This window comes from Mustela lutreola, chromosome 7, assembly GCF_030435805.1.
Source record: "Mustela lutreola isolate mMusLut2 chromosome 7, mMusLut2.pri, whole genome shotgun sequence".
Classification (NCBI taxonomy): Eukaryota; Metazoa; Chordata; class Mammalia; order Carnivora; family Mustelidae; genus Mustela; species Mustela lutreola.
Window position 1 is genome coordinate 153,450,304 of NC_081296.1, and position 22,464 is coordinate 153,472,767.

Below are 22,464 nucleotides of genomic sequence, written 5' to 3' on the forward strand. Positions count from 1 at the left end.
TCGCTAAGCATGATACGCTCTAGTTCCATCCATGTTTATTTCATTTTAAAAGTCACTAGATTTTAATGCAACCTATGGCATATTCCAAGTAATCAATTATATCTTCAGTTATTTTCTGATTAAGTATAGCCTCCATATAGGTTAGTGATACCTCCTTGTAGATATTGGTTGATTTAATTTTCCTAAGGGTCTGGGCAGATCTGTCCTTATAACAGCTAATAGATCATGCCTTTCAGACCTAAGTGATTACATAGATAAAATTAATGCACAAAATCCAGTTAGTTTGTTACACACTAAGAATGTAACTGTAGAAAGAGAATGTGGAAATCAATTTCATTTACAATAGCACCGAAAAACACAAGGTACCGTGAAATAAACTAAACCAAAGAGGTAAATGATCTATACTTGATAAACTACAGAACACTCATGAAAGAAATTGAAGACCACACAAAAAGATGGAAAAACATTTCATGCTCAGGGATCTGAAGAATAAACATTGTTAAAGCGTCTCTGCTGTCCACAGGAATCAATACTTTCAATGCCATCCCAACCATAATAAGATCAACATTTTTCAAAGTGCTGGAACAAAGAATCTTAAAAGTGGTATGGAACCAGAAGAGACCCCAAATTGCCAAGGAAATGTTGAAAAAAAAAAAAAACAAAGTTAAGGACGTCATGTTGCCTGATTTCAATCTATATTAAAAAGCTGTAATCACCAAGAGAGCCTGGTACTGGCACAAAAACGGACACATAAACCAGTAGAACAGAGTAGAGAGCCCAGATATGGACCCTCAACTTAATGGTCAAACAATCTTTGACAAAGTAGCAAAAAATATCCAATGGCAAAAAGAAAGTCATGCTGGGAAAATTGAACAGCTAAGAACAGAAGAATGAAACTCGACCATTTTCTTAATCCATACATAAAGATAAACTTGAAATGGGTAAAAGACCTCAACATGAGGCAGGAATCCATCAGAATCATAGAGGAGAACATAGGAAGTAAACTCTTCAATATCAGCCACAGCAACTTCTTTCAAGATATGTCTTCAAAGGCAAAGGAAACAAAAGCAAAAATGAATTTTTCAGACTTCATCACGATCAAAAGTTTCTGCACAGTAGAGGAAACAAACAAAGAATCAACCCACGGAATGGGAGAAGGTATTTGCAAATGACAGTATAGACAAAAGGCTGATATGCAGGGTCTATAAAGTACTATTCAAATTCAACACACACAAAACAGATAATAATGTCAATAAATGGGCAGAAGACATGAACAGACACTTCTCCAATGAAGTCATTTGAACAGCCAACTTTTGTATCAGCATGGATGTGACTGGAAGAGATTATGCTGAGTGAAATAAGTCAATCAGAGAGAGTCAATGATCATATGGTTTCACTTACTTGTGGAGCATAAGGAATAACATGGAGGACATGGGGAGATGGAGAGAAGAAGGGTGTTGGGGTAAATCAGAGGGGGAGATGAACCATGAGAGACTATGTGCTCTGAGAAACAATCTGAGGGTTTTGCAGGAGAGGGGGGTGGGACGTTGGGTGTTGGGTATTATGGAGGGCACATATTGCATGGAGCACTGGGTGTGGGACATAAACAACAAATTATGGAACACTGAAAAGAAATAATTAAAAAAAAAAGAGGCTGTCTTTTTTTCCATTAGACATTCTTTCCTGCTTTGTCGAAGATTAGTTGACCATAGAGTTGAGGGTCTATTTCTGGGCTCTCTATTCTGTTCCATTGATCTATGGGTCTGTTTTTGTGCCAATACCATGCTGTCTTGATGATGACAGCTTTGTAATAGAGCTTGAAGTCCGGAATTGTGATGCCACCAACGTTGGCTTTCTTTTTCAATATCCCTTTGGCTATTCGAAGTCTTTTCTGGTTCCATATAAATTTTAGAATTATTTGATATGACAAACATAGGTGTCACAATCAACTTTATTGACAGTGAGTGCTTCAATTCTCCCTAAATTTCCAGCATTTCCCACCTGGAATTCCTTCTCTTTCCCTTATTTACCCTGTCCCCACGTAAATATTGTTCTTTCTCATGCCACTTTATACTAGCTTTAATTCTGTAGAATTCATAAATGGGTCATTTTACTCTATGTACTTTGTCTGTAAGGCTTCTTTGCCCCAAATCAATCCTTGTGAATACAGTCGTGTTGCTGTCTGTATCAGTAATCACTGGTTTTAATGACTGACAGCTTGTAAGGCAGCAGTTGGAAGCACCAGCTGGAGGAAGATCTGAAAGAGCAGAAAGAAGCCACTTGCTGCAAGCCTCATCCACTCACCCTCTTGACCCAGGAGTTCTTAGTTCCAAAAAAGAGAAGAACTCCCTTGTTGTTCAGGAACCATTTCTGCTGTCTGTGGGGAAGAGAACCAAAGGCAGAAAGAGGTGGACCAGAGAAGGTTGAGTTAGAAGCTCAGAAAGTTGGTGCAGCCACTTTGGAGAACAGTGTGGAGATTCCTTAAGAAATTAAAAATAGAACTTCCCTATGACCCTGCCATTGCACTACTGGGTATTAACTCCAAAGATACAGATGTAGTGAAAAGAAGGGTTATCTGTACCCTAATGTTTATAGCAGCAATGGCCATGGTTGCCAAATTGTGGAAAGAACCAAGGTGCTCTTCAATGGGTGAATGGATAAGGAAGATGTGGTCCATATACACTATGGAGTATTATGCCTCCATCAGAAAGGATGAATACCCAACATTTGTAGCAACATGGATAGGACTGGAAGAGATCACGCTGAGTAAAATAAGTCAAGCAGAGAGAGTCAATTATCATATGGATTCACTTGTTTGTGGAGCATAACAAATAGCATGGAGGACATGGAGTGTTAGAAAGGAGAAGGGAGTTGGGGAAAATGGAAGGGGAGGTGAACCATGAGAGACTATGGACTCTGAAAAACAATCTGAGGGTTTTGAAGGGGCTGGAGTGGTAGGTCAGTGTACTAGATGGTGCGTAATATAGAGGGCATGGATATTATATATTATATATTATATATTATATATAGAGAAAGAATATTATATATTCTTTTTTATATTTTTTCTTTAGAAGAATATACACACACATATATATGTGTATATATATTAATATTATATATATATTTTTTTCTTTATTTTTTTCTTTGTTAATTTTCTTTTCTGAACTTCTTTTTATCCCATTTCTTTCCCCCAATGATTTGGGGTCTCTTCTGATTTGGTATATATATATATATATACCAAATATATATATATATATATATATATATATATATATATATATATATATATATATATCTGGTGAATAGAACAGCGTCATCCACTTAATTTGGGGAGTATTTTTCTCTTTTAGAAGAAAATAGCTCCCCAAATTTTAAAGAATGAAAAACATATATGAGTAAACATGATGAAGGAGTGGAATATGACTGTAAAGATGATAAATTTAAAAAAAAATTCTAAAAAAGGAGTTGCTAAGAAGCAACTGGTTGGGAGCATAAAGTAAAAGAAAGTGGAGAGAATTTGTTGAGGCTGCAGACTGGAACAAAGCCCTGTGCTAGATTTAGAGTATATTTTGATCTATTGGAAGAAGTTTTATCCCAAAATTTCTTATAAGAAAAAACCCTATGGGTATACAAAAATAAGGTTATATACAATGAAGGATAAAATATGACTATAATAATGAAGGTTCAAAAAGATTTTTTAAGGAAAGGTATTGTTAAGATAAACTAGTTAAAAAATGTTAAAAGAGGTAAGAGTAAAATTAAAAATATTAGAATAAGAAAAAATAAAATTAAAAAATTTAAGTTTGTAAGACTAATGAATCATGGGGAGACAGCCGTGAATTCCATGCTTTGCTTCCTCCTCCTCTGGAATTCTGCTATTCTCCTAGGTCAGTGAACTTGGTTCTTGGCTGGATTTCTTGCTGATCTTCTGGGGGAGGGGCCTGTTGTAGTGATTTTCATGTGTTGTTGCCCCAGGCGGAATTGCACCGCCCTTACCAGGGGCCAGGCTAAGTTATCCGCTCAGGTTCGCATTTGGGAGCTATTTTTCCCTGAGTGCTTTCTGTAGAGTTCCGGTGGATGGGAATGAAAATGGCAGCCTCCCAGTCCCTGGCCAGAGGAACTGAGAGCTCGGGGCCCCGCTCCTCAGTGGGCCCTTGGAGAAAAGCATTCAATAACTCCTGCCTCCCTGGCCTCTGGCTGCGCTCTGACCTCACCCGGCCTGTGACTGAGTGTCTCTGTCTCTGGTGCACAGTACTGCCTGGAGTCTCCAAACCCCACAGATCCCTGCACTCTTCCAGAGGAGTCTTCCTAGATCTTGTGGGATCCCTGCTCACAGAACAGTGGTCGGTGACATGAATCATGGTTTAAGGTAACCCCAAGCTGAGAGCTCACTCCTCAGCTCTGTCTCTGCAGTCGGCTTCCCCACTCCAATACCGGCGAGCTCTGCTACACTCAGACACCCCTGACCCTCCTTTGACCCTGTGGGACCTGAGACCATGCGCTCCCCACGTGGGCTTCACCCCTGCTTAGCTTAGCTAAGTCCCAGGTCCCAGGACAGCCTTCCCTGTGCTAAGACAGAGAGAGTGCGGCAGAGAAAACCAGGTCTTGGTCCTTAAGCCATCAGCACACTGAGAATGCAGGGGTTCTGGCTGCTGTGAGGGGATGGGAGCCACGTTGGTCGGCAGAAGGCGAGATACCAACTACAAAGCCTGAGATACGCGTGCACGTCCCTCATGCTCCCCTGAGAGAGTTACAAAGTCCTGGCAGGCACTCTTTGACCTGCGCCATTGTTTCAAAGCCTAAGCCGCACGCCCCAAACGCTCCTCTGACAGAGGTGCGCAAAAGCCTAGCCCGGTGCTCTCGGACCTGCGCCCCGTTCTCAGTGCCTGAGATGTGCGCGTGACCCATAGCCACCCCTGAAAGAGGTGCAAGCAAGCCGGGCACTCTTAGACCCAGCAAGACCAGGCACTCCCAGCCCGGGGCCAGCGGGAAAATCTCAGTGTGCGATTGCTGCTTGGAACCTCTCTGGCAGTCAGGAGCTCCCAGACAGCCACCACTGTCTTGGCTTTGGGTACAAGCAAAAGATCCTGCACACCCAGGGTCTGCAACTTGGCACCTGCTCTGCCAGCAGCCAAGGGGGAACTTATTTAGGCTCTGCACCCAGACTGAGGCTTCACTCTGAGAGGGAGATCAGGGTGCAGTTTGTTTTCCTCTAAAGCTACAAAAACCATCAAAGGCTGTCAAAGTGAGAGAAAAAAAAAAAAGTTAACAAACATAAAAACCACCAGAAAACAAAAGCCTGAAAAAAAACAGTTTTCTCAAAGTCCACCCCCTTGAGGGGGGCGGGAGGACTTAACTCAGGAAACATCACTGACTGACAACCCATGTGGCAGGCCCCTCCCCCAGAAAACAAACCAAGAAAGAAAGAAAAAAAAAGGACTACAAGAAAACAACCACTAATTCATAGGAAAACTTGTATTATTCACTTGTTCCCACTATTCCGGTTCAATTTTTTTTTTTTTATACACATAGGTAATTTTTTTAACCTATTTACCATCATAACGAGCTGTACAGTACATCAAATTCCATAATACCCATCTAACCTGAACTTTTTGATACATACACCTATCTTTTTCTTTTGCATTTTATTTTTTTAAATTTTTAAATTTTATTTTTTTTTAATTTTTAAATTTTATTTTTTTAAAATTTTAGTTTAGTTTAGTCTAGTTTATTCTTTTTACTTTTATCCTCTAATATTCATATAGAGTTAAACTTCAAAGTAATTCCCTTTCTCCAAACAATACTACCCTTATAGGTAAACCAATTTTTAATCCCCTTTATCTTAGGAAAGTTGAGTCCTTTAACAAAGATACCAAGATACATCAAGGAAGAATCAAAACAACCTTCCTCGCACACACTGAGAATTTATAAAATCTCCCATCTTCTTCTTCCAGCAGTGTTTCTGTGTTTTTGTGTTTGTCCTGATAGCATATAAATCTTACACGTAGGGTTCTTTTTGACGAGATTCTTCCTTTATTTGCATATATATATATTTTTCTTTTATCATATACTTGTATCAGTCTTTTTGTCTCTTTTTGTTTGTCTACTTCATAAATCTTACCTTGGGGCCCATCTTGGCTGGACTTCCCTTTCATCTTCACTTTCTTTCCTGTCTCTCTCTCTCTTCTTTTTCTTTTCTTTTCTTTTGTCTCTTGTTTGGGTGGGGAATCCTGATTGCTCAGAAGTGTTCCAGGGTGCACCTTGACTGCACCACAGTTGAGACATCCAGCTACATCTGTTCAGGCATCTCCCACCAAAATGGCTAGGTGGAGGAATGCCCAACAAGAGAAAAATACAGAGGATGGACCTTATGCAACAGAGCTAACGGCTATCAACATAGACAATATGTCGGAAAGAGAATTAAGGCTAACAATTATCCAAGCAATAGCTAGGTTGGAGAAAGCCATGGATGACCAAATGGAATTGATTAGGGCTAAACTGAAAGAGACCAGACAGGATGTTCACAATGTTAGGGAGGAGCTTAAAGCTACCAGGGAGGAGGTTCACAATGCTCTCAATGAGTACCAATCTAATCAAAACTCTCTCAAAACTAGGGTAACTGAGACAGAAGATAGAATTAGCAATCTGGAGGACAAGCAGATAGAGAGAAAGGATCAGGAGGAAGCCTGGAACAAACAGCTTAGAAAACAAGAAAACAGAATCAAGGAAATAAATGATGCCATGAAGCATTCCAACGACACAATTATTGGAATCCAAGAAGGGGAGGAGAAAGAAAGAAGTCTAGAAGATATAGTGGAACAAGTCCTTCATGAAAATTTTCCCAATCTCACGAATGGAACCAGCTTTCATGTACTGGAGGCTGAAAAATCTCCACCCAAGATTATACATTCCAAAAAAACATCACGACAACGGATAGTCAAATTGAGGAATTATAATTGTAGGTATAATCTCTAGAGAGCCGCCAGGGCAAAGAGGCTCCTTACTTACAGAGGGAAGCCCATCAGAATAACATCAGACCTGTCCACAGAGACGTGGCAAGCCAGAAAAGGCTGGCAAGATATATTCAGGGCACTAAATGAGAAGAACATGCAGCCAAGAATACTTTATCTAGCAAGACTGACATTCAAAATGGATGGAGAGATAAAGAGTTTCCAAGACCGGCTAGGATTAAAAGATTATGCAACCACCAGGCCGACACTACAGGAAATATTAAGGGGGGTTCTATAAAAGAGGAAAAATCCTAAGAATAGCATTGAACAGAAATATAGACACAGTCTACAGAAAAAAAAGACTTCAAAGGTAACTCGATGTCAATAAAAACATATCTATCAATAATCACTCTCAATGTGAATGGCCTAAATGCACCCATAAAATGGCACAGGATTGCAGTTTGGATAAAACGACAGGAACCATCCATATGTTGTCTACAAGAGACCCATTTTGAAACTAAAGATACACCCAGACTGAAAGTGAAGGGGTGGAGAAGCACCTTTCATGCCAATGTGCCTCAAAAGAAGGCTGGAGTAGCGATTCTTATATCAGATAAATTAGATTTTAAACTAAAGACTGTAGTCAGAGATACAGAAGGACACTACATAATCCTTAAAGGGATTATCCACCAAGATGATCTAACAATTTTAAAATCTATGCTCCCAATATGGGAGCAGCCAATTACTTAAGAAAACTGTTAATCAAGATAAAGAGTCATATTGATATGAATACACTAATCGTAGGAGATCTTAACATGCCTCTCTCAAGAATAGACAGATCATCGAAGCAGAAAATCAATAAAGAAACAAGAGCATTGAATGACACATTGGACCAGATGGACCTCATAGATATATACAGAATATTCCACCCTACAACAACAGAATACTCATTCTTCTCAAGTGCACATGGAACCTTCTCCAGAATAGACGACATACTGGGTCACAAATCAGGACTCAAACGATACCAAAAGACTGGGATGATTCCCTGAATATTCTCAGATCACAATGCTTTGAAACTTGAGCTCAAGGACAAGGAAAAGTTCAGAAGGAACTCAAACACCTGGAAGCTAAAGGCCACCTTGCTTAAGAATGCTTGTATCCACCAGGAGATCAAAGAAGAACTGAAACATTTCATGGAAATCAATGAGAATGAAGACACTTCTGTCCAAAACCTATGGGATACTGCAAAGGTGGTTTTAAGGGGGAAATACATACCCATCCAGGCATCCCTCAAAGAAATAGAAAAATCCAGAATACACCAGCTGTCTCCACACCTTAAAGAACTGGAGAATCAACAACAAATCAAACCGACTCCACACATAAGAAGGGAAATCATCAAGATTAGAGCTGAGATCAATGAGGTAGAAACCAAAGATACAGCAGAACGTTATCAATGAAACTAGAAGCTGGCTTTTTGAAAGAATCAATAAGATCTATAAGCTATTGGCCACACTAATCCAAAAGAAAAGAGAGAAAGACCAAATTCATAAAATTATGAATGAAAAGGGAGATATCACAACAAACAACAAAGAAGTAGTAACAATCATAAGAAGTTACTATCAAGAGTTATATGCCAATAAGCTTAGCAACTTAGATGAAATGAATGCATTTCTGGAAAACTATCAACTCCCAACATTGAACCAGGAAGAAATCGACAACCTGAATAGACCAATATCTAATGATGAGATTGAAGCAGTCATCAAAAACTTCCCAAAAAACAAGAGCCCAGGACCTGAACGGATTCCCTGGGGAATTCTACCAAACTTTCAAAGAAGAAATAATGCCTATTCTCCTGAAGCTCTTTCAAAAAATTGAAGCAGAAGGAAAACTTCCAGACTCTTTCTATGAAGCCAGCATTACCCTGATCCACAAACCAGGCAAAGCTCCTACCGAAAAGGAGAATTTCAGACCATTATCACTGATGAATATGGATGCTGAATTCTCAACAAGATCCTAGCCAACAGGATCCACCAGCACATTAAAAATATTATCTACCTTGATCAGGTGGGATTGATCCCTGGGCTACAAGGATGGTTCAACATTCACAAATCAATCAATGTGATAGAACAAATGAATAAGAGAAGAGAGAAGAACCACATGGTCCTCTCAATTGATGCAGAAAAAGCAGTTGACAAAATCCAGCATCTGTTCCTGATTAAAATGCTTCAAAGTATAGGGATAGAGGGAACATTACTGAAACCCATCAAATCTATCTATGAAAGACCCACAGCAAATACCATCCTCAATGGGAAAAAGCTTGTAGCCTCCCCTTTGAGATCAGGAACAAAACAAAGATGCCCACTTTCACCACTCTTGTTCAACATAGTATTAGGAGTCCTAGCAACAGCAATCAGACAACAAAGAGAAATAAAAGGTATCCAAATTGGCAATGAAGATGTCAAACTCTCTCTCTTCGCAGATGACATGATTCTTTATATGGGAATCCCAAAAGACTCCACCCCCAAACTACTAGAACTCATTCCGCAATTCAGCAACGTGGCAGGATATAAAGTCAATGTGCAGAAATCAGTGGTTTTCTTATACACTAACAATGAAAATACAGAAATGGAAATTAGAGAATTGATTCCATTTACTCTAGCACCAAGAACCATAAGATACCTGGGAATAAACCTAACCAAAGAGGTAAATGATCTGTACTTGAGGAAATACAGAACACTCATGAAAGAAATTGAAGAAGACACAAAAAGATGGAAGACCATTCCATGCTCTTGGATTGGAAGAATAAACATTGTTAAAATGTCCATACTGCCTAGAGCAATCTATACTTGTAATGCCATTCCAATCAAAATCCACCGGTATTCTTCAAAGAGCTGGAGCAAATAATCCAAAAATTTGTATGGAATCAGAAGAGACCACGAATCGCTAAGGAAATGTTGAAAAAGAAAAATGAAGCTGGGGCATCCCATTATCTGTTTTTAAGCTTTATTACAAAGCTGTGATCACCAAGACAGCATGGTACTGGCATAAAAAGAGACACATAGACCAGTGGAACAGAGTAGAGAGCCCAGATATGGACCCTCAACTCTATGGTCAATTAATCTTTGACAAAATACGAAAAAATATACAGTGGAAAAAAGACAGTCTCTTCAATCAGTGGTGCTGGGAAAACTGGACAGCTATAAGTAGAAGAATGAAACTCGACCATTCTCTTACACCATACACAAATATCAACTCAAAATGGATAAAAGACCTCAACATGAGACAAGAATTCATCAGAATCCTAGAGGAGAACATAGGCAGTAATCTCTTCGATATCAGCCACAGCAGCTTCATTCAAGATATGTCTGCAAAGGCAAAGGAAACAAAAGTGAAAATAAACTTTTGGGACTTCATCAAAATCAAAAGCTTCTTCACAGCAAAGGAAACAGCCAAAAAAACAAAGGGGCAACCCACGTAATGGGAGAAGATATTTGCAAATGACAGTACAGACAAAAGGTTGATATCCAGGATCTATAACGAACTCCTCAAACTCACACAAAAAACAGACAATCATATCAAAAAATGGGCAGACAATATGAACAGACACTTCTCCAATCAAGACATAAAAAGGGCTATCAGACACATGAAAAAATGTTCATCATCACTATCCCTCAGGGAGATTAAAATTAAAACCCCATTGAGATATCACCTTACACCAATAGAATGGCGAAAATTAACAAGATAGGAAACAACATGTGTTGGAGGGGATGTGGAGAGAGGGGAACCCTCTTCCACTGTTGGTGGGAATGCAAGTTGGTGCAGCCTCTTTGGAGAACAGTGTGGAGATTCCTCAAGAAATTAAAAATAGAACTTCCTTATGACCCTGCCATTGCACTCCTGGGTATCTATCCCAAAGAAACAGATGTCGTGAAAGAAGTGCCATCTGTACCCCAATGTTCATAGCCGCAATGGCCACGGTCGTCAAACTATGGAAAGAACCAAGATGCCCTTCAATGGACGAATGGATAAGGAAGATGTGGCCTTTATACACTATGGAGTATTGGGCCTCCATCAGAAAGGATGAATACCCAACTTTTGTAGCAACATGTATGGGACTGGAAGAGACTATGCTGAGTGAAATCAGTCAAGCAGAGAGAGTCAATTATCATATGGTTTCACTTATTTGTGGAGCATAACAAATATCATGGAGGACAAGGGGTGTTAGAGAGGAGAGGGAGTTGAGGTAAATTCGAAGGGGAGGTGAATCATGAGAGACTCTGGACTCTGAAAAACAATCTGAGGGGTTTGAAGTGGTGGGAATTTTGAGGTTGGGGGTACCAGGTGGTGGGTATTATAGAGGGCACAGATTGCATGGAGCACTGGGTGTGGTGAAAAAATAATGAATACTGTTTTTCTGAAAATAAAGAAATTAATTAAAAAAAAAAGAGAGAGAAGTCTAAGTCAAAATGGGAGCTAAGGTAAGATTTATGAAGTATACAAACAAAAGCAGACAAACAGAAAGAGTGACAAAAGTATTTGACACGAGAATATATATATATACATACATATATGTATATATATATATGAAATAAAAAAGAATCTCATCTAAAAGAACTCCAAGTATAAGATTTATATACTATTAGTAAAACTCAATTACACGGAAACACTGGTGGATGAAGAAGATGGGAGAGTAGCTATAAATTTTCAGTATGGGCGAGGAAGGCTATTTTGATTTTTCCTGGATGTATCTTGATATCTTTGTTAAAAGACTCAACTTTCCTAAGATAAAGGGGGATTAAAAATTGGCTTACCTATAGCGTTAGCATTGATTGGGGTAATGAGATTATCTTGAAGTTTAACTCTATATTAATATTAAAAACTTAAAATAGAAAAGAATAAACTAAACTAAATAAAATTAAATTAAAAAATTAAAAAAAATAGAAAAGCAAAAGGAAAGCGGGTATATGTATCAAAATGTTCAAGTTAAAAGGTTACTATGGAGTTTGATGTACTGGACATCTCACTGTGTTGGTAAATAGGTTAAAAAATTATCTATAAAAAAATGAACCAGAATATTGGGGACGGTTTAAAAATAAAGGTTGTATCTATGAAGTCGTAGTCCTTGTTCTCTTTTCGTCTTTTTTTTTTTTTTTTTTTTTTTTTTTTTTTAAGCCTGGTTGGCTTCCTGGGGGAGGAGCCTGCCATGTAGGCTTCCAGGCAGTGTTCCCTGAGTTAAGTCCTCCAGGCCCCCTCAAAAGAGTGGGCTCTGAGGAAACCTGTTTTTCAGGCCTTTGTTCTCTGGAGGTTTTTGTGTTTGTTCATTTGTTTTCTCTTCCCTTGACAGCTTTTGATGGTCTTTGGAGGTTTAGAGGAAAGAGATTGCACCCAGACCTCCCTCTCAGAGAGAAACCTCAGTCTATTCCCCTCTGGGAGCTGCAGAGCACATAAGTTCCCCCTTTGCCGCAGGAAGAGCAAGTCCCATGTTGCCGGCCCTGGGGACACAGGAACTCCTGCTTGTACCCAAAATGACAACAGCGGTGGCTCTCAGGGCAGCTCCAGACTGCCAGAGAGGTTCCAAGCAGCATAGCACACTGAGATTTTCCCGCTGGCCTGGACTGAGAGTACTCAGGCCTTCTGGGACAGAGAGCACTGGGATGGCACCTGCACGCACCTCTCTCAGGGGAGGGTGTGGGGCATGACTCTGATAGCACGACATGGTGTGCACGTGGGGACTGCAAAAAAGTCTGTGCTTCTGCTGGCTGACAGGGCTCCCAGCCCATCAGGAGCTGGACCTCACATGCTCTCAGACCTGCTTGTCCCTCAGGGACCAAGACATGGCTTCCACACTGCACTCTCTCTGGCTCAGCACTGGGGTGGCTGTCCTGGGTCCAGGGACTTAAGCCTCTGTCCCTAACCACCCTGATTCCCAGAACTCCCCCCTGCAATTCTTTGTTCTTTTTGAGTGCTTTCAACCAGACTCCAAGTTAATGCTGGTCCCCAGTGGCAGGGCGCTCTCCTATTTCCAATGGGTCTCTTCTGGTGGCTCCCTCCCCCTTTTGTTTATCTTCCCATATTAGTCTGATGTTACCACTCCTCTGTACCTGCCCACTGGTGTCTTCTGTCCCCATAGAGATCCAGACATGTATAATTCTAATCTCAGGCTGATTTCATGTGTGATCGGATTTCATTGGTAGGTAATCAGCTCACTTAAGGGTACAGGTTGAAAAGGGGCCTCCTCCTACTTCCCCGCCATCTTGTCTCCCCCTCACTATTATGTTTTATATTTTATACTAAATAAATCTACAAATAATAGAATAATGGGAAGTGGGCATTATAATATCTTGAATGAAAATCCCAAGCAGATTGTTACTTTAGGTTGTTTTTTATAAGTTATAGTGCACAGTAAATTCATCTGTTAAATATAATTATGTGAACTCTTTTTGGTTGTAAAATATATTACCAGTTATGCAAGTAATTCCAATAATACTTCCAGGAGTAGCATTACCTAAAAATATACAGATTTATAGTGTAATAATTCATCAGAGGTTATCAGTAAATGAAACATACCAAGGATATTATGGAAAGAAGGATATGACAATTAGGCAATGCATCAGACATTTTCTGCCAATGTTTGTATATTAGAACAGAAAGAAATGTATATATACCTCATAAGAAACACAGCTGGGGACAGCCTGCTGATTATGCAGAGAAAAAACTGAGAGATGAGACTTGGGGAACAATGGAGAATACTGAAAATCCACAGTTGTTCAAGAGAACTTGGTGGTGACACAGGTAAGTGAGAGAGTCTGTGAGGTTCTGCACACCTGGGACTCCTTGTCCAGGTTCATCTGGATCAGTGAACACAACACAAGGAGACTCACAGGAGGCCGGTACGCTAGATTGGTAACTATTCTTAGACATTCCTGTAATGTATTAAATACACACACAGGACAGCTGCCAACACACAGAAGACCCGCTAATGAGTGTCCCTCTTCTTGGGAACGACCATCCCAAGATGCTTCATGCTGAGGTGAGGAGTGGGCCTGACCCTCCTCCAGCTACAGGCAAATAGAATCACCTCAGACACAGAAGATGCATTCCATGCAGACCCCCCCTCGACGTTACAAGAGTAGAAGGACTCTGAGTGGAAGGGCCTTTCCTGTGACTCCTCTGATGTGCGGAGATCAGTACTGGTTTCATAGGAAATCAAGAGAGCAAACAGCCCAGAAGATATTTATGAATTCTCTAGGGGAAATCCTGGCCAGTTCAATGGGACAAAAGCAGGGATATGAGAGGAAGTGACAGTATTGTCTCATATAGTACCTGCTATATTATTTTACTTCTGGATCATGGTTTGAGCCATATATCCCCATTTCAGCCCCACTTCAGAGCCCTCCCATCATGGTAGACATTCATTATTGAACCTTTCTCCACCTGACACTTGGTGAAGATCTGGACAGTTTAACAGGACACCAGTTACATGGGGCTCAGGATACAGGACAGGTTGAGGGAGAAGTCAGAAGAAGGAGAGAATGAGGTTGGGGGGTGGTTTCTGATGGATATTCAATGGATAGCACAGGGTGGGCAAGGATCTGGGACCTGCCAGCTGGACCTCAGGATTCACATGGATTCACTGTGTGGAAGCTGGGAAACATGTCTCAAACACAGTCACCAAGGACGCTCTCATGGATTCTCCCTACCAGAACAGGACCCAGAAGGACAGGGATGGGTTTCCCTCTCTGGATTGTCATCCCACCGCTTTCTGGGGAAATCTGAGCGTCCCTCATAGCAGGTGGACTCCTTTTCCATCCAGGAAATGAAGCGGTGCCTACAGAAGGGCAGTTCCTGATCACCTGTGTCCGCCCACATGTACAATGAGCCAGAGGATACACTGGTGCCAGGAGGAAAAGAACTGACTTGGGCAGTCATAAACATGTGGGGACTGTGTGTGCCCCGCTGAGGGCAGAGAACAGGCACACAGCATGCAGAGAGCCTGGGCTGTGCACGTGTTTCTCAAGGACGGTGGGAAATTGCAACATGTGCTTCAGTGGAGGACGAAAATGAGACATAGAAGAGGTTGATGAAGGGAAGTTCCCCAGATACTGGTGAGATCTCTGCTCTGTGGAAGCAAAGTTATATTCTTGTGGTTGGCTGCACGGAGAACACGAGGTACAAGAGATGAAAGAAAAAAAAAATATCTCTGTGGACAGCTGAGAGTCTGGAGAGGAAATCCCTGATCTCAAAAGGAAGTCCTACCCACTGCACCTGCTCCTGGGTCTGATCTCTGCTGTGGATGCTGAGCACTCTCTGCTGCCCTGAGTGCCACTGCAGCTCAGCACATCCTGTGACAACAGGGAGGTTTCTGTCCTGGCTCACACTGAGGGCCCCTCACTGTGTCTGTTGCACAGTAATACATGGCCGTGTCTTCAGTTCTCAGGCTGTTCATCTGCAGATACAGCGTGTTCTTGCCATTGTCTCTGGAGATGGTGAATCGGCCCTTCACAGAGTCTGCATAGCTTGTGCTACTTCCACCAGTATTAATCCATGCGACCCACTGCAGCCCCTTCCCTGGAGCCTGGCGGACCCAGTTCATGTAGTAGTTGCTGAAAGTGAATCCAGAGGCTGCACAGGAGAGTCTCAGGGATGCCCCAGGCTTCACCAGGTCTCCCCCAGACTCCACCAGCTGCACCTCACACTGGACACCTGCAGACACAAGACATCTTGGTCAGGAAACTATCACATATCCTGTTTTTCTCTCACTCACATTCACTTACATACTCAATTTCTTTTTTTCTCCATAAGTTACCTTTTAAAAGAGCAAGAAGGAAAACCCAGCCCAGCACAAATTCCATGGTGAGCTGTCTGTATTCTGTCCTGATCACTGAATGAACACCTGGGTATCCTGGGCCTGGGGCTCCTCTCCCACCTGCAGGATTTGGCTGTGCTGGTTAAATCAGAAGAGAGAAGGCCCTATTTGCATGTCCTCTGGCTATATATTCAGCTTGGAGATCTATTCTGACAGAGAGCCAGTGACCCACGCAGTTGTGAATACCTTTAATTTAATGCTAATGACAAATTAAAAAAAAAAGTTTTTTATTATATAACATTCCAGGGTGTATACTTGTGTTTGCAGGGTGTCCATGAACATATATGGGGTGAGACTGACCCCAGGATCTAGGCCAGTGCTCCCCCCACAGGAATTTCTTCCCCCAACCCCAAATCATCTGCAGGACATAGTGTCAGGCTATGAGGGATGTGGAACCCAACCTGTAATGGGGATGGATTGATTTTGCTTATTTTATACTTTACCATAAATATAGAGAAAATCAGCATCGTGCAGGTGTATTTTCATATCTTCTGATCTCTCTATGTCCCTCCAGAATAACCTTTGTTATTACCTATAATCAGTTCAATGTGTATACTCGACACAAGACCAACAGCCCACAAATGATGTATGTTATATGATAAACATGGGTGCTGCAATTAACATTATTGACAGTGAGTGCACCAATTCTCCCTAAAATGTCCAGATTTCCCCCTGGAATTCCTCCTTCCCTTTCCCTTGTCCTCCCTGTTCCCACATAACTATTGTTCTTCCTCATGTCACTTTATACTGGCTTTAATTCTGTAGAATTCATAAATGGGTCATTGTACTCTATGTACTTTCTCTGTAGGGCTTCTTTGCCCCAGAATCAATCCTTGTGGATACAGTCGTGTTGCTGTCTGTATTAGGAATCACTGGCTTTAATGACTGACAGCTCTGAAGGCAGCAGTTGGAAGCACCAGCTGGAGGAAGATCTGAAAGAGCAGAAAGAAGCCACTTGCTTCAGCCTCATCCACACACCCTCTTGACCCAGGAGTTCTTTGCTCCAAAGAAGAGAAGAACTCCCTTGTTGTTCAGGAACTTTTCTGCTGGCTGTGGAGAAGAGAACTAAAGACAGTAAGAGGTGGACCAGAGAAGGTTGAGTTAGAAACTCAGAAAGACCTGTCCATGGAAGATATGAGGCACCAGGAGGAAGCACAGCATTGGGGAGCTGTCCTGCTGCAGAAGAAACCTGTGCACAAACAAATCTGACACTCAGGCACCAGCCTGTGGATGTCATGTCAAGTGGCCAGCCTCTGACTATGCCCATAACTCCCACATTCTCCACTCAGCTCCACTGCTAACCTCAGCTGTGAGCTGCAGTCACCACCTGGGAACAGCAGCTGCTCTTTGCCTCAAACCAGGAGCCTTCTTTCCTTGTCACCAGTGCATGGAGAGGACCCATTTCTGCAGCCACACCTGCCCACACTCCCACAGAGTGTACCGGATATGTGTGGAATCTCCTTTTTTTGAGAATAGTTTTCCTGCATTGCTGAGGCTCATTAGGAGGCTCGACAAATGTGTGTCTCCTACTGTCCCAAGAACTTATTTACATTGAGCCATTGTGGATCTTGACTGTGGGTGTTAACTGTGACTAGAATGTAGTCTCTGTCAAAATAGTGCAAATTTATTGCTATTCTGCCACCCTCCTGGCTTTCTATTTTAATCATAAAATAAGAACCATTATGCTTTCCTGAAAACATGATCTCTGCTTCAGATTCTGTCCGTTTCTTTGTACAAAGTGCATTTAGAACAAAGGAGTGGAAATCCACTGGGAATGCCTCAGGAGCTGTACAACCAGGAAGAAGACCGTGTTGCCCCACATGGAGCCTCCTGGAAGCCATGTCATGCTTTGGGACAGAGCTAGTGTGAACCTACATTGTTCCTTGTAGGTGCTGACGATAACAGGGAACACCATGGTCTACACACATGCATCTGTCCTCCCATAAACTGGAGTGGAAACTAGATAGTTGATTCCCTTCTCTGATTTCTGTCTCCCCATCTTTTCAACTCTGTTAAGCCCCTTTATTGGTCACCTTTCTATGGGGGAAATGGTAGTTTCAGAGGAGGAGTGTCCATGAGCATTGGAAAGTAGAGGTACTGTTCTTAGAGGAATGTGTGCCATAAGGGTTTCCTGTCCTTCCCTGTTTTGTTAACTTCCTCCCAGGATCAACACAGGAAGGCGACCATGTGTGCTGGGCTTCACACAGTCTCTGCCTTTTTCAATGTGCTTTTTCTTATCTGCTAGATTTCGTCCTAAGCCTTGGTTCAGCTCAGGTAAAAACTTTATCATAAGTCCTTCCTTGACCACATGGCCTCCTCAGGTAAGATGATCACTTACTTCTTCGTGGCTCCCAATATTCCCTGTGTGCATCTCCCATAGAACACGTATACCACCATGGTACTTGTTCACAAGCTAGAAGAAGCAGGGATGCCTACAATTTTCTTAGTCCTCAAAGAGAAGAGTTATCTTCGTCACCCCTGCACTGTGTGTCACTGGTGCAGAATTCATTCAACTCCTGTTGAATAGTGGTTTTCCTGCAGACTGGCCATTGCTTATGACCTCTATTCTTTACATGTACCTGCTTTTGTACATGGGGAGAGAACAGCATCCGTATTCTGTCCAAGCCAGTTCTAGGAACCATGTTATGTAGTCAACTTATCGGACATTCTTTCCACTAGTTCATGTAGTGAACATTATGAAGAGGCCATTGTAGTCTCAGTGATGATGACCAAAAAAAAAAAAAAAAAAGAGCGAGAGAGAGACATGATTTCTAGACCCTGACCATTCTGAAAACCCACAAATAAATACAAAATGCAGATCCTTTATTTTTTTTTAAGATTTTATTTATTTGACAGACAGAGATCACAAGTAGGCAGAAAGGCAGGCAGAGAGGGAGAGGAGGAAGCAGGCTCCCCACTAAGCAGAGAGCCCAATGTGGGACTCAATCTCAGGACCCTGAGATCATGGAGATCATGACCTGAGCTGAAGGCAGTGGCCCAACCCCCTGAGCCACCCAGGTGCCCGATCCTTTATTCTTTACCCAGAAATCTAGTATACAGTTCTATAACTGTTTGTGTAGTTCATTAACTAATATTTATTTGGTTCTAACTGCACAAACTGTAGCCCTGCGTGGTCTCTGTGAATACATCAATGAGCAGAAATAGAAGAACTTGCCTTCTTGGGGCTTATATTTGAGGAGGGAACACAAACCACAAACCAGCAACAATCCTCTCTTTCTCCACATGGTAAATGATTCTCTGACTGACTCTGGTGTCAAGAGTAGTTAGGAGTGAGATAGGGACATGGGAGATTGAAATCTGGAAGGTGAGGAAATTCTTGAGGGCATCCAAGTGAAAACTGATAGGAGCCCAGTCCAGGGTGGCAGCAACGAAGGGGTGAGAAATGGTCGGATTCTGAGTGCGTCTTGAACTTGTCACTGGCAAGACTTGCTGACTAATTGGCCATGAGTGAGAGAAAGAGACAGTTAAGGGGAGCACCCAGCTATCAGCCCCAGAGTTTAGGTCTCCATCCTTCATCCTGTGAGAAGGGAAGTTCCACCCCAGTCCTCGTATCTCTTCTGGACTCCTGGAGGGTTTGTCACTGTGTCTCCTTATCTCTGGCTTTACTGTTTCTCATTCTGTCCATGTTGGTCCCTTCTGTCTGTCTATCCTGTCTAACCTGCTCGACCCCACTCTGAACCTTGTATTAACAGTTCTCTGTTGCATCACTATAATTCATGTATTTCCATCTGGTTTAGCTTTTGTAATATATTTTGCACACTTTTTTTTTTGTTTGTTTTTGGTTGATTCAGATAGGAGAATAAATGCAGCCCTTATGTTGAGGGTTCTGAAAATAGTGTCCTTGAGAAGTACAGATGGGAAGGATACTTCTACCCCATTCTCTCCATTCCAAACTACCCCCTCCAGACACAACCATGATAACATTGTCATGTGTGACAGTCCCAAGGGTTTATATTAGAGCCAATTTGAATTGAGACACAGACATCCATTGCCTCTTGCTTTCCAGAGTCTTTCTGCTTCTGAGTTGCCATCTGTGTCCCCCCATCATGTCTTGCCTAGAATTGGGTTCTCTCTCTCAGGACCACCTCGGATTAACTTCATTTATGGTGCAACCTCCCCTTCATTGTGAATCTCAGAATCTGCATTTTTATCTACCAGAGACTGTCAGGGTTTTGTTCCTTCAGGCTGTATCCTAGAGGGAGCTTGTCTTGGAATACTCAGAGGTCATTCTGAAATTTTCCTGAGCAATGAACATGTCTTTGATAGGAATTTACTGACTTTTCCTGAGAAATAATGTTTGTCACTATATGCTTCATTTTTGCAAAGGTCCTAGTTAATGCACATATGTAGATTGTTAAAATTTCCACAATTTCTGGGAAGGACTCTCTGTTTTTCAATGTTGTTTTGACTTTGGCCATGGCTTCCCCTTGCTCATGGTGTTGTACTTATTAACAACCTTGAAAGATGACTGTGCACTCTTATCGGTTGGTTGGTTCTTTTCTCTTATGTGATGGCTTGTTGCAAACTTGACTGCTGTTTTGTTCTATCCAGGGGTCCCCACAGTTTGTCCCTGCAAAGTGGAGATTTGCTTGATAGACAAGACCTGCTCCAGTGTTTAATGGAGAGGAGACCTGGACAACCCACTGGAACACAAGATATGATGTCAGTGACTAAAGTGAGACAGGAAAAGTACTGGGGGGAGTGTAGAGATTCCTGTTAGAGGTGTGATTTCAGTTCTTACAGTTCTTTATTTTCTAAGTAAAAACTACTGCTATTCAACATCGTACTAGAGGTCCTAGCCTCAGCAATCAGACAACAAAAGGAAATTAAAGGCATCCAAATCGGCAAAGAAGAAGTCAAATTATCACTCTTCGCAGATGATATGATACTATATGTGGAAAACCCAAAAGACTCCACTCCAAAACTGCTAGAACTTATACAGGAATTCAGTAAAGTGTCAGGATATAAAATCAATGCACAGAAATCAGTTGCATTTCTCTACACCAACAGCAAGACAGAAGAAAGAGATATTAAGGAGTCAATCCCATTTACAATTGCATCCAAAACCATAAGATACCTAGGAATAAACCTAACCAAAGAGACACAGAATCTATACTCAGAAAACTATAAAGTACTCATGAAAGAAATTGAGGAAGACACAAAGAAATGGAAAAATGTTCCATGCTCCTGGATTGGAAGAATAAATATTGTGAAAATGTCTATGCTACCTAAAGCAATCTACACATTTAATGCAATTCCTATCAAAGTACCATCCATCTTTTTCAAAGAAATGGAACAAATAATTCTAAAATTTATATGGAACCAGAAAAGACCTCGAATAGCCAAAGGGATATTGAAAAAGAAAGCCAACGTTGGTGGCATCACAATTCCGGACTTCAAGCTCTATTACAAAGCTGTCATCATCAAGACAGCATGGTACTGGCACAAAAACAGACACATAGATCAATGGAACAGAATAGAGAGCCCAGAAATAGACCCTCAACTCTATGGTCAACTAATCTTCGACAAAGCAGGAAAGAATGTCCAATGGAAAAAAGACAGCCTTTTCAATAAATGGTGCTGGGAAAATTGGACAGCCACATGCAGAAAAATGAAATTGGACCATTTCCTTACACCACACACAAAAATAGACTCAAAATGGATGAAGGACCTCAATGTACGAAAGGAATCCATCAAAATCCTTGAGGAGAACACGGGCAGCAACCTCTTCGACCTCTGCCGCAGCAACATCTTCCTAGGAACAACGCAAAAGGCAAGGGAAGCAAGGGAAAAAATGAACTACTGGGATTTCATCAAGATCAAAAGCTTTTGCACAGCAAAGGAAACAGTTAACAAAATCAAAAGACAACTGACAGAATGGGAGAAGATATTTGCAAACGACATATCAGATAAAGGACTAGTGTCCAGAATCTATAAAGAACTTAGCAAACTCAACACCCAAAGAACAAATAATCCAATCAAGAAATGGGCAGAAGACATGAACAGACATTTCTGCAAAGAAGACATCCAGATGGCCAACAGACACATGAAAAAGTGCTCCATATCACTTGGCATCAGGGAAATACAAATCAAAACCACAATGAGATATCACCTCACACCAGTCAGAATGGCTAAAATCAACAAGTCAGGAAATGACAGATGCTGGCGAGGATGCGGAGAAAGGGGAACCCTCCTACACTGTTGGTGGGAATGCAAGCTGGTGCAGCCACTCTGGAAAACAGCATGGAGGTTCCTCAAAATGTTGAAAATAGAACTGCCCTATGACCCAGCAATTGCACTATTGGGTATTTACCCTAAAGATACAAATGTAGTGATCCAAAGGGACACATGCACCCGAATGTTTATAGCAGCAATGTCCACAATAGCCAAACTATGGAAAGAACCTAGATGTCCATCAACAGATGAATGGATCAAGAAGATGTGGTATATATACACAATGGAATACTATGCAGCCATCAAAAGAAATGAAATCTTGCCATTTGCAACAACATGGATGGAACTAGAGCGTATCATGCTTAGCGAAATAAGTCAAGCAGAGAAAGACAACTATCATATGATCTCCCTGATATGAGGAAGTGGTGATGCAACATGGAGGCTTAAGTGGGT

At 41.5% G+C, this 22,464-nt stretch overlaps 1 gene segment (V, D, J or C); it reads right to left on the reverse strand.

The window, feature by feature from the left end:
* Positions 1-15,873, reverse strand: part of LOC131835183 (immunoglobulin heavy variable 3-74-like) — a 37,187-nt gene extending 21,314 nt beyond the window's left edge. The window contains 1 exon segment of the V gene segment in view: positions 15,757-15,873. Coding sequence covers positions 15,757-15,802 — 46 coding nt within the window.
* Between the last annotated feature and the right edge of the window lie 6,591 nt (positions 15,874-22,464).